The sequence below is a fragment of the Lagopus leucura genome, unplaced genomic scaffold, assembly GCF_019238085.1.
Source record: "Lagopus leucura isolate 7727_CA_CO unplaced genomic scaffold, USGS_WTPT01 Super-Scaffold_73, whole genome shotgun sequence".
In the NCBI taxonomy this organism is placed as follows: domain Eukaryota; kingdom Metazoa; phylum Chordata; class Aves; order Galliformes; family Phasianidae; genus Lagopus; species Lagopus leucura.
In genome coordinates this window covers 36,192,236-36,205,635 of record NW_024962252.1, presented here as the reverse complement: position 1 = coordinate 36,205,635, position 13,400 = coordinate 36,192,236, and the positions used below count along the sequence as shown (strand labels likewise).

At 40.0% G+C, this 13,400-nt stretch overlaps 1 protein-coding gene across 1 annotated transcript in view; it reads left to right on the top strand.

The window, feature by feature from the left end:
- PDSS2 (decaprenyl diphosphate synthase subunit 2) overlaps window positions 1-13,400 on the top strand; it is a 113,029-nt gene that overhangs the window by 59,024 nt on the left and 40,605 nt on the right. Inside the window, exon 3 of the mRNA XM_042880355.1 lies at window positions 12,933-13,131. Coding sequence (XP_042736289.1) covers window positions 12,933-13,131 — 199 coding nt within the window. The remainder of the gene's footprint in view (window positions 1-12,932; window positions 13,132-13,400) is intronic.

Below are 13,400 nucleotides of genomic sequence, written 5' to 3'. Positions count from 1 at the left end.
CTGTGCTTCTATCAACACACCTGCTCCAAGAGGCAAGGTCTCTGAGAAAGTCTCCTGTCTTCCTTTGGCTATCTGTCTCACTCTTTGTTCACTGCAGGCAATACCCATCTGCTGAATACTTCTGCTCTGTGGAAAGTGAAAGCGTTCCTATAGTAAACAATTTAAATGTATGGTGTTATGTGTCCCTCTCCAATAAAATTGGAAAGTTCAGGAACCACAGGTTTAACTCCCGAGTAATAAAAATGCAGTTACAGATGCTCAGAATAGGACAGCTTTCCTTGTTCACATGAGGTATCTGTGATTGTGCTGTGTAAATTTTTGTGTTCTTTTTTCCTCTGTGAGTTGGATATTTGTCGACATTTCAGAATATATGTTATGATTTTATATAAGCACGATAAAAAAATTGTAACTACCTTGTAAACTACATTCTGGTAATTCAGAGGATTTTGTTTCTTTTCCCCAGTGCCTTTTTCTTATGCATTTAGACATGTGAACCATCCATTCTCTTAGCAGGACTGCTCATTTATCAGGTTTTCTTCACTGCATAAAAAAAGGTTACCTTCTTTTCTCGTGCATAAAAAGGGTTCGATGTATTTCAAGTGTCATTAGTAGCAGAGCTTTAATGTCAAGGTTACTGCACCTTAACTTCTAGCTACATTGAATGCAATTATAGACAAACTCTTCAGAGATATTTCAGAGAGACACTTAGAGTGATAAGTCATGATGGCATTTGCTGGTGGTATCTGCATAGTTGTCAGTACATGGTAGTGGGAATTTCTGTTATGTTGTTTCAAACTGTTCCTTTACTCATTGCAAATAAAATTTTATTCATGCTTCAAAGTCTTGGGGGATTGAGAAGTCGCTAATATATAGTAAGAGAAAATATGGTAATTAGAATTGGAATAGTTCTGGTGGAAGGGACCTTCCTGAGTGCTTCAGGGCTGACCAAAAGTTACAGTATGTTATTGAGGGCATTGTCCAAATGTCTCCTGAGCACTGACAGGCACGGGGTGTCAAACACCTCTCTAGGAAGCCTATTTCAGTGTCTGATCATCCTTATAGTAAGTAAATTTTCCTAATGCCCAATCTGAACCTCCTCTCATACAGCTTTCTGCTGTTCCCACTTTTTCCAAGCATCTGCAGCCTCTCCTCACAGCATATGCCTTCCAGTCCCTTTATCAGCTTTGTTGCCCTCCACTAGACACATTTAAGGACCTTAACGTCCTTTTAATGTTTTGGAATCCAGAACAGCATACAACATTCAGTATGAGCCTGCACCACCACTAAAGACAGTGGGAGAATCACTTTCTCTGACTGGCTGGCTATGTACCCCAAAATGTGGTTTGATGCCTTAGCTGCCAAGGCACACTGCTGGCTCGTATTGTTAGTAACCTATTTCTTCCATTTATCTGCAAATGTCAACCTTATTTCCCTTTAATTATTGTCTATTTAAATGTTTTGGCTAAAAAGAGTAGTATTTTTTTAATCTGTGATGTGAAATTTGTTATGGAATAGATGTTGTATGGGATGCAACTGAAGACTGCTTGTTGTGGAGGGTCTGTAGAGTACATCTGAGTTAATCTTGGATGGATGGACGGACTGGATGATGCTTAGTCATTTCATAGGCAGTCTGACTGACCATGCTGCTGTTGTAAGAGAATTTCCATAACAAAATTCCTGATTTTCTTCATTGCCATGTTCCATTCGACTTCTGTTTTAGTGGTAACACAGTCATACAATTCACAAATTATTTAATTTATGCCTCGTCCTTTGAGTGTTTTCTTCACAATACTTTTCTCAGTTGTGTCTTACTTTCTCTCCTTGCATCATGTATCTAATTTTCTCCAAGGTCATGCTATCACAGCTGTTGCTGAAGGTTTCGTTCTCCTCATATCTTCCCCTTTTTTTGGACTCCTGGTTATAAAACCTGCAACTCACTCCGTTCAGTAAGCCAGAAGATCCTTACGCTAACTCACCTTTAAAATACTCCTTTTTGCTTGATCTTCTTGCATTTGATCAAGTTTAAACATTTTTATCTTCATATTTTTTCCAAGTTTTGTACAGCTGTAGCTGTACAAAAAGCAGTACTTCTTTTTCTTCAAGATTAGCAACAGCATTGATTGTTGAGCAGAGGTCTTCAGCTTCAGAAACATCACCCTCTATCCCTCGTTTGGTGGTTTTCATAAAATGCCATTTCATATTAGAGGCGTGTTTCTGTCATAGGAGTAAAAACCCCAAATAAACAAAATTCACCGAGGCCAGTGGTGAACCTGCAGGTATATCCAATGCATGTGCATAACATACATAAGCTATGACTTCTGACTGACAAATTTCCTCTGCAGAGTCAATGGAAACGTTTTTTGTCCAGTGCTGAAATTTGGTTGTTGGCTTTACTAGGTGGTCTAGAATGATCTCTGCAGAAGTTAACGTCCCTTTGGCAATGAAGAAGTGGATTAATTGGCAGGAGAGGAAAAGTCCTCTCTGGAAAGGCTGAGGGTTGGCATAGAAAATAGAACATCAATCCCCTTCGTCCAAAGGATATCAGAAGACAAGTCTGGCTTTCGTGCCTGGGTGCTCTGGCTGTCTGAAGAGGTAATCTGTGTGCTGGCATAGGAGCTGGCTGGCAGCAGGCACAGGTTGTAAGGCAGATGTAGATAAGAACAGGAAGACAGTTTAAAACCAGTTTTAGATGGATTTTTTTTATTTTATTTATTTATTTGTAAGGCCTTGTTAAATGAGATATTCTTCAGGAGCATGGACCAAAATGTCCATTCTCTTCATTCCTGTTGTCAGCTGATGCTTGCAGTGCTCAATTCCTCCATCTTCCACAGTTTGGGGTTGTTTTTTTTTTTGATTTCTGAATACTCACTTTCACTTGGAGGCTTGGAAACATCTGCATGTTTTTAATTGATAAGACTCATCCTTTTTAGTGCAGGGAAATATTCACATTGACCTCAATACATCTTTTCACTCATGTACTTCTATAGACTGGACAGGCAGGAAAATGTCTCCAGCAGACAATTTTAGCTGTGAATCAGCACATGCAGCTGGGTGGAAAGGTGCTTTAAATCATACCTAATTTTTTTCTCAAAGGTGACACTCTTGCTATTTCAGACAACTGTGCTTCTAACCTACTCTGAAAGTGGCCTTCTGGACACTTGAATTTTCAGTGCTGTCAAAGCAACAAATAGAAATGCAGATAGGAATGTTCAAAACTTCCAGTTCAGTTTCACCTTTCAGTTTTATGTCTTTTGTCGCATGGTGTCACAACTTAACTGGTGTTTTCACTAAGTGTTATTAAGTGATGTGGAGCTTGCTCAGTTAAAATAGTCTGTCTTCATGTCAAGTCTCTGCTTACAGTGGCTTTTACTCTTTTTAGAATGCTGTGTTAGATAATAGTTCGGAGAAGAATAGATTCCAGGGACTTTTGATCCACCATTACTATAAAATGCAAAATGCGGTTCAGTTTTTTTCCCTCTGACCATAATGATTTTAACCTTGTGTACTAATTTGAATGGGCTTGCGGGGGCAGAGTCTTAAATGAGACACAAATGAAGGAAAAATTGCTAATGCTGCCACTGTATATCTAATGAGCACTGTGTAATAAACCATAACCTCTTCAACATTTCTGTGGAAAATGGTGTGATTATTTTGGATGGCTGGCCCTTTGTGTATGGCTCATTACCATCTGGCATAATGTGTATTGATATAGCCTGTAATTGTCAACTCTTATTTGACGTGCTGCCTTTAATAAATGTGACTTGCATGGCTAGAACCCCCAAATGGTTATATGAAAAATTGTGTTTAAAAAAGGTATGTATACTTAGATAAAATATATACCCTTATGTACATAAAATAATTTTGTAGATGGTCTCAGTTTTGCTTTATCTCATTTGGTTGTTGTTGTTGTTGGGTGTTTTTTTTTTTTGTGGGAGTACAATGCCAAATACATCGTGTTACCAGTGTGAGTGCCTGAATGTGTGAAGATGAACATGAATTCTGGACAAAGGTTGTTTCCTCTTGTAGAACATGTTTGTTTTTTTTTTTTTCCTTTTTTTTTTTAAAAAACATTTATTGTCTGCAACAGTAAAATAGAAATAAGCTGTGTTAGCAGGACAGGTTCCCAGCCTCCTGGTGGCTTTGGATGATCTTGTACTGTGATTGCAAGGTAACTTTAATGAGCAAAGTGGTCCTGCTTTTGCAGTCTGCTGAACAAGGTGGCTGAAATGCATTCAGAAATCCCAATCCTGAAAATATCTGTGCATCCTTAAAAGAAAATAGGCTACTCGCCAACAGTAGATTTTTAAATTCAGGGTCCACTGCTAAGTGGTGCCAAATCTCATTTGTTATTTGTTTTCTGAAGTTTTCCTCTCTTGGCTTTACGGTTCAGACGTACATGAATAACAGACATCATTTTGATAGATCAGCTTGCAGTACAAAACAGGTCTTAGGATTTTCCCAACTTTAATCAGCTCCAATCCTTATACTTCAGTGGAATTTCATGAACCATCATCTTCAGTTTTGCCAGTGTTGGAGAGTCTGTCTTTACCTCTTGTACTCCTTTTGGAAAGTACCTTCACCTTATTTTTTTCTTAATTGGCTTAGTTTCAAGCCACTGGATTGTGTTTTATCTTTGCCTGATAATCTCAGTGGAAACTGAGGGAGCAAACTCCCCCCCTCCCCAAACACAGGGGCAGAGCAAGTGCTTCACAAAACTGAGTATGTACAAGTCTATGGGGCTGGATGACATGCATCCCTGGGTCCTAAAGGAGCCACTCTGCATCATATTTGAAAAGTAGTGACTGCCAGGTGAAGTCCCTTGTGACTGGAGAAAGGAAAACATCACTTTGAAAAACTCCAAAAGTGGCCCCATACGAACTTAATGAGGTTCATCAAAGCAAAGTGCTAAGTTTTGCACTTGGGTCAGGGTAATCGTGGTTATGTATGCAGACTGGAAGAAGAATTCCTTAAGAGCAGTCCTGTTGAGAAGGCCTTGGGAGTCCTGATAGATGAAAAACATAACAAGAGCCAGCAGCATGTGCTTGCAGCCTAGAAGGCCAATGGTATGCTGGGCTGCATCAGAAGAGAGGTGGCCAACAGGGCGAGGATCAGATCAGATCAGAGGGCTGGAGCACCTCTCCTGTGAAGACAAGTTGAAGGAGCTGGGCTTGTTCAGTCTGTAGAAGAGAAGGCTTCAGGACCTCATTACAGCCTTCCAATATTTAAAGGGAGATTATAAATATGAGGGAAATCAGCCTTTTATCTGGGTAGATAGTGGGAGGACAATGGTTTTAAACAAAAGGAGGAAAGATTTAGATTAGATTTCAGGGGGAAGTTTTTTACTGAGGACGATGAGGCATTGGAATAGGTTACCTGGAGAGATTACGAATGCCCCACAACACGGGGTTCAAGGCCAGGCTGAATGGGGCCTTGGCAACCTGATCTAGTACTTCATCTAGTGGTTGGCAACCCTGCCCGCAGCAGGGTACTTGATGATCCTTGTGGTCCCTTCCAACCCAAGCCATTCTATGATTCTAACAATCCTATGATAGTCCAGGTATTTCCTTCTCTTAAATCTGTTTCTAAAGTCTAGGTATGTACATTTTCTTTAAATAGCTGTGAACAGATTGGTCTACAGATTCAATACCAGCTTTCTCTTTATGTTAAATGGTGGAGTTTCTTATTGGAATACGTGTTCTGTATTACTCAGATTGTTAGTGTAATTTCCCCAAAATCATTTTTTGGCTTTCCCTAATTCCTCCTCAGTGAAGTGCAGTTTCCCAGTAATTATTTGACTAGTATCAGAAACCAAGAGTTGGGGGAAACACTGCTTCTGCTGGCATTTTTACCTTAATTCATTGTGTATTCTATTAGCCTGTTTTGACTACAGTAGTGTCTTGTGTGACCCTGTTAGATCTGGCTGATTATTTAAGATGATCTCTTCTGCTGCTTCCTTCCCACACTTCCAACTCTTATGCGTACACAGACTGGGAGTATTTTCTTCTGAAAACAGTCCCTTGTCCTGCAAGTGTATAGTCTGCCTTCTGTAATTCTACCTAAGATCTTTTGACTGTGGGTATTTGTTTGTTTGTTTGTTTCATTTGCTTTTTCCTAATGTGTTTATGACTTGAGAAAAACATATTGAACCAGCTTGGCTTACTTTGTATCGAGGTCAATTCGTTCTCCTTGCTATTTATCCACTATGTCATTGGTTTCCCTAGTCTCCTCTCCAGAGAGCAATTTCTCTGGATCTACTGACTATAAAATCATAACCACTGCTGTTTATGAGCATTATTATTCACTACTGATCTAGAAGATATTTGTACCTGGCTGTGTAAATGTAACACTTAGAAATACAACAGACTTCCTAAAATCCTCTGCCTTTCTGTTATGTTTCTGCCAAACCCAACCTAATGGACCAATGCAATGCTCAAAATTCTTTTGACTTTGAGGGGGTTTTAGTATATCATTTTTAAATTGCCCTTGCTGAGTTTCGTGCCCGTCTTTACATTTTCTTGTTCCTTTTGTCAGTTTCCTTCCTTGCCTAGTTCCTCTGATTTGCATTTGTTCCATCCATTTTTCAGTTTGTTTCAGACAGAGAGGAAGGGAATTATAGCTGGTTTGGCTTTGTGTAGGCAACAGTTTTTTGGCTTTCTGTTTTGCTTTTAATCAGCTTAGTCTTCCTGACTAGGGAATTGTGGGTTTTTGGTTATATAGCAAAATATTCTTGAACGGTATCCAAAAGCTGTTTGTGTTTTACTGTTTAATTTATCTATTGGTTTCAGCTTGTTTTATCTTTGAAAATAACACTTACTTACGATGTTATATACATCTGAACATTGCATATCATATTTACAAGAAGTGTTTGTATACTGCTTTGGCTATGATTATATTGTTTTTGTATAAGAAATGTGTTTAGATCATATTCACTTGTACCCAAATTATTTGTTCTGATAGGAGCTCTTTTTAGCAAATTAAAAGTTTTAACAGAGAATTCAAGTTGAATCTAACGTTTCTTGAGGTAGGAAATTTCCTTTTAGAAATACACGATATTGAGAATTCATTATATTGCCAATATAAATTACTGAGTGTCAGGAAATTCTCATGTAATATATTTACCAAAGGAGGGAAGTAGCTCTTTAAGGAAGTAAACATTTTAGCTCTTGGTATGACTTGATCATTGCACTAGATATATTCTGCATGGCTCTTGATATGATCTGCAGCAGGCAGCAACTAGAATTTCAACTTGTCTTTTATTTACTAGAAGTTTAAGGCTTGATAATTGCCTTGTAGAAAAAACAATGCTGCATCTGACAGCTATAATTCATTTTGGAAGCATCAGTCTTGCCACATTGATTTTAAAATGGGGATCGTAGGACGTGATTCCTGTATGAAGAACGGGAACAGGATGCTGTCCATGCACAATGCTCAGGGAAACAGTTGTACTGAATTCAAGTCAGCATCGAATCAACTTAAACATCAGAAAACATTTTCAAATTCTACAAAAGAATGAGGGAAGAGCTTCCTAAGTTAATTGGAGGGGGAGGAGAATGAAACAGCATTTCAGTGGTGGGCAAAATACAGAATAAAAGCTCTTTACAAGAATAAAAGCTCTTTACAAGGATAAGGGAAAATATATGGACAATTATGGGTAGAAGTTGTACATCAAAATGTTTTGTGATGCTAGGATGGGAAAAAGAAGAGTAAGGCAAGGTAGGTAGCAAGTCTGAAAATAAATTGATAAACAGGAGTGTGATTATCAGCATACTTAATAAACTTCATAGAACCAATGTATTTAAAGTTAATTTATCCCTCGGGTGGAAAATGACAATAGCCTAGAGACCAATATAGAAGGAATCACAGAGGTCTTAGTCTTTGACCTTGTTAAAGGATAACAGTGGATTGATAATTTCAGCATGTAAAAAGGCATGAATTGTGGCCATGCCAGAATATTTGGCTTAAGTCTACTGTTTCATCCTAAAGTCTTTTCCTGCTAATGAAAAGACACAGCACCTGCCATACATGTTGGCTAATTTAACCAATGTTAAATAATGTTAATAATGTTAAATAATTCAATAATGATTTTAATAAGTATGGTGTTGGCTTTGACAGGTTAATGGGGAAAAAAGAACTGTAAAATTCCCTCCTCCCCATTTTTAATGTGTGAATAAGCATGTTATGTTGATACAGCATTGTGACCACAGCAAACAGAATCAATTTAAATTTAACTTGTGCAATGTTTTGTCCTTTCTGTTCATTGGTCACAAATATTGCATCAGATATCAGGTTCTACTAAAATACATTGTCAGTGTTAGAATTATAATTTTAATTCTTTCTTAAATGCTTTTACAGTTTTTCAGTTCCTTAGTTATAATTATTGTATTACTATTGTAATTGTATATATATTGTATAGTATTGTATTACTGTATTATTATTTCCCTTTTCCTTTCCCTTTTCCTTTCCCTTTCCCTTTCCCTTTCCCTTTCCCTTTCCCTTTCCCTTTCCCTTTCCCTTTCCCTTTCTTTCCTTCTTTCTTTCTTTCTTTCCTTCCTGCTTGCTTGCTTGCTTGCTTGCTATTACAATTACAAATATATCAAATTTCACCAAAACATACTTGAATGCCAAAGGTCTGTGTTGAATTTACTGGGGCAAGGGAGCAAAGAAGAACAGAAATAGCTCTCCTTATTCTGATGTGAGATACAATGCTCTATGTAACTCAATTTTGTATCTTCCTAGTATTTTCCTGCAAGCTACTGTTTCACAGTCCCAGAGTCAGCGTAGTTCCAGACCTTGCTGATTAGGTGGTGTTATTGACTCTTAGAAATATCCGTGTTTCCTTTCTACTTTTCAGGATATTTCCAGCCATGATGTGCTACTTTACACACATTTGGATTAGTTATACAGGTGCTCTAAACTTGCATAAACAAGGAGTGAGCAAAAAAACAAGAGACAATGTTGATGCTGCCCCATTTTATATTCCTCAGGCAATACAAAGCTCTGAATTGAGATTTTCATGAAGAGTAGAGCAAGAAAAGAACTATAAACAAACTCAAGGATCTTACTAAAGACTGGAAGAGAGAAAATAGATATTCACTAAAACTGTAGACGGTAATTGGCTTGAAAGGCTAATGAACCAGTCTGTTCTGTCCGGCTCACAAGCTGCCCGGAGGCTCTCTCCTCCATGGAGATCTTCAGAAGCTGCCAGGATGTGGGCCTGGGCACCCTGCTGTGAGTGTCCCTGCTGGAGCAGGGGTTGGGCTGGTTGGGTACAGAAGTCCCATCCTGTGAGTCTCTTAGCTGAGGTGGAGGGAGAGGGCTGTTTTTCACAGCTAACCCCACATAGGTAATGCAACTAACAGTGGAACTTGTACCTGTTTGACTGTGACCCATCAAAACTTCTTGTTAAGGTCCTCCTTGTTCTGTCAAGCCTCTGTACCATCCTTTCTGGAATGACATCATTACACGTGGGTCATTTTCTGGAAAGGGAGAAAGAGGAGATTGAGTGACTTGTGGAGATTGAAATAATACAGTCTCTTGCAATGTGATGGCTAGAATTTGGGTCTCTGGGGCAGTTGGTGGTGGTTTGCAGTGTGTCCTTGCTTTAGTGGCAAAGGCCATGAAAGATAAATGGAAGTTTGTTGGCATTTGATGGAAAAACACTTCTGCTTCTGTTTTAACAACACACAAACTTTGCATATTGGAAAAAAAATATAAAAAGCCGACTGTTTTCTGGGTGCTACCTAGTGATGTCAGTGATTCTGGTGGCTACTGCGCTCCCTTTTTGTTATATGAGAATGGAAGCAGCAGGAGTTCGTAATCTGGTTGCCCTATTGTTCTGCCTTGGTACTCTATCAGATGTTTCTGTCATAAGTCCAGCATTTCTTCCAACATTAGCTTTTTGTATGTGGGGATTATGTGCTTTCAAACACAGAACTATTGAATCGCTGAATTGTACCTCAGATTGAGAAAGCCGTGTATGGTATTGCTTCGGGCATTCAGTAGCAAGTTCATAACAGTGTTGGGTGTTGATTTGTTTTAGTTTGTTTTTTTTTTGCGTTGTGTGTGCCTGTTTGTTGGGTGCTGTACTTTTCAAAGTCACATCAAGACCTCCTTTGTATCCATAGCAGCACCGTGGAGTCCATTTAGTGCCTCAGTATTGTGGGTGTTATCACAGAAAGACGTTAGGAAAGGCATTGCCTGGGATTTTTACAGTGGCTTTGTTTCTTCTATCTTTAGCTGACTCAAGAGAGAGGGTAGCAGAGCAGTGTGTAAGATCAGGATTAGATACAGATTATCTCCATAATACGGTTCTCTTGTTAGCACAAATAATACGAGTATCGTTACGAAAACAAATGGATTATAAAAAAATGAAATGAAAACATCTAGATCCTGTGCATTTGGAAAGCGTGACACTGATGTATTTGTGTAACCTTAGAATGAAGAGCAATGCTGAAGTCAAAGAGGAGATTTTGATTTCCTTCATTAAAAGCTTATTAAAGGAAGAAATGGGACAGTTGCTGCTTTGCTTCAATGGCTGGAGGTCACAGAGGCGGGCCCAGTCTCCTCAGGATATTAATGTCTGCTTTCAGCTGGGGGAAATGAACCATCACTGGAGCTGGCGACAGCACTTTGCTCGTCACCAGGGATCCCCATATGTCCTGGGATCTGTGCAGCCTGAGGTGGCAGGGTTGGCTGCGGGCAGCGGGCCCTCGTTGCTATTCATGCCGGGTAGCTCAGCTCAGTCTGCCCAGAGCAAGGCTGTTTCATGTTGATCAGCTGTCCATCTGATAAACCGAATTGATAGGGACATTTCCTCCAAGGGCTGCTGTGACAGTGACAGCAGGAGCGTTGGGATGTCTTGTTAGTCCTTTCCTCCAAGCTGGCAATTCTGTTAACCCTTTGTTAGAGACAAGCCAGCAGCATTACAGTACTGCTCCATGGATGAAGGCTGTAGAGGCTGCTTTTCCTCTTTGAAAAACACTGTCAACCTCCAATTTTCCTGTCTAAAGGGAGAATGACCAGCTGTTTTGTTTTCACAGTGTCTTCACGTGAAGCAGAAATGGTGACTTTTAAAACAACTTTGCTTTCTGTGTGATAAAACACGTTGGGGACTACAGCTTCCACTTTTCCCACTTGCCCACCCTGCCGTGCCACAGAGCCCACATGGCTTTGCTGACTTCTTCTTCTGCTGGCTGCCACAGCCTGTGGGCCCAAAGCAGGTGCTGCTGGGCATCATTGTGTCTGCAGTCATTTGGGCAGGAGGTTAGTTGCATTCAGGTCAATTTTGGTGGGTGCAACACATCTGCACCAGCCAGAGGAAAAATATTGATTTACTCAGTGCTTTGCAAGTGCTGAACCAGAACCTAACCTGTATATGCATATGTGCAGTATATGGATATGTGAACATGTGAGGCAGTTTATTTACTCAGTAAATCGGGGCTTAGTCAGTATTGGAATAAGCACAGGGAGCACAGAATCATTAAAGTTGAAAAGACCACTAAGATCACCTAGTCCAACCTTCAGCCCATCACCACTGTGCCCACTAACAACCACGTCCCTCAGCGCCACATCTACGAGTATTTTGAACACCTCCAGGGGTGGTGACTCCACCGTCTCCCTGGGCAGCCTGTGCCACTGCCTCACCAGTACTATTGTACTAGGTTGCAATTCAACTTAAAGACCTTATAATCAAGGATGTACATTATGTTTTTGCTGATAACATTAAGTCTCTGTGACACAGAGGGAACTGCTTGAATGTGAAAAAACATGAACACGCTGATGATTCCATCAGAGCAGCCCTGTGCATATCTAGCTGAGCAGAACCAGCAGGGCAAAGTGCTGCTGTCTGCTGCTCTGTTCCCTCCCCTCATCTCTGCCTGCTGACAGCTCATCACTTGCTGTGGGTGGGAGCCAGGGAGGAACTCATCCTGGGGCCCCTGGGGCAGTCACTAGGGTACAGCACCAAATTAGGAGGAGGAGAAGAAAGAGAACTGGTTACCTGGCTCTTCTTATGCCTTTTCCAAAAAAAAAAAAGTGAAAATAGAGGGCAAGTCTCATCTCAGGAAAGTGAAAATATTGTGCCTGATGCGGGGGTTCTCACAGGGATGAAGCTCCAGAGTTCAGAGGGTAGCACATTGTGAGCTGGAATGAGAAACAATTTGTGAAGCTACCCAAATAAAATCTGACCTGTTCCTGTGCTGGACAAGAATCACTGTGTCTTCTGACCAGTGAAATGTCACTAGTGCACCATATGTCTGGCTGTCTCCCACCCCCCTCGATGTTATGGAACTGCAAAGTATCCTGTTATTAATTTAACTCTAAATTGAGCAGTCATTTACTGTAGCATTCTTAGAGTGTTCACATTAGCTTGCTCATCGTTCGTTCATTCCTATTGACACTTTCTGTTTGGCAATTTAAGCACTGGAATAGGCTCCCTAGGGAGGTGGTTGAGTCACCATCCCTGATGTGTTTAAGAACTGTTTGGATGTGGTGCTCAGGGACATGATTTAGCAGAGGGTTCTTAGAGTTAGGGTAGTCTGGTTTGGCTGTGGTTGGACTTGATGTTCTTTACGGTCTTTTCCAACCTGAGTGATTCTATGATTCTATTATTCTAATTTCTTCACGCTGTTGTCCCTCAAGCTTCTGCAGACAAAACTAAAAAGAAAATGCAGTGAGAACCATATTGATTACTTAGCTTTGTTCTTTTGGAGAATTCAAACAAAGGGCGGTGTTCCCCTGAACAGAAGCAATGGTACCAGCAGCCTATCTGGAAATTCTTGGTGGTGTGATGTGATTCTCTCTATGCGTAATGTTGTGTCTGGAAATAAATAAATATTAGCTTAGCATATAGCTTAGCATGGCCTTTTTTTTCCCCCTGAAATCTTTATTTTATTCATAGCTTCAAAGTAATTGTACTTTTTCTTTACTTTCAGTCAAAGAAGTCTTGCAGAGATTACGGAACTGATCCACACTGCCTTTCTGGTGCATCGAGGCATAGTGAACATTGGTGAGCTCAAGTCCTGTGATGGCCCGCTGAAGGATATGCAATTTGGGAATAAAATGGCTGTTTTGAGTGGAGATTTTCTGCTCGCAAATGCTTGCACAAGTCTTGCTCAGTTACAGAATACCAAGGTAAAAATAAAAAATAAAAATTCTTTTACTGCTAAAGCAACTATTAGTAAATCTTCTAAAACAGAAGTCCATTAGAAAATCAGCTTAGTTGTGGTGTGTTGTTTATCTGTGGAACACCCTTTAAAAATCAGCATGCTTATACTGTAGCTGTGGATGGATTAACAGGATGCTACTGCTGGGAACGTCTACCACTATCGTGTAGAATTGCTGTGCTGACAGCTTCAGTGGATGTTCTGAAGCAGTGTAGCTATAGGTAGTGATGAATGACT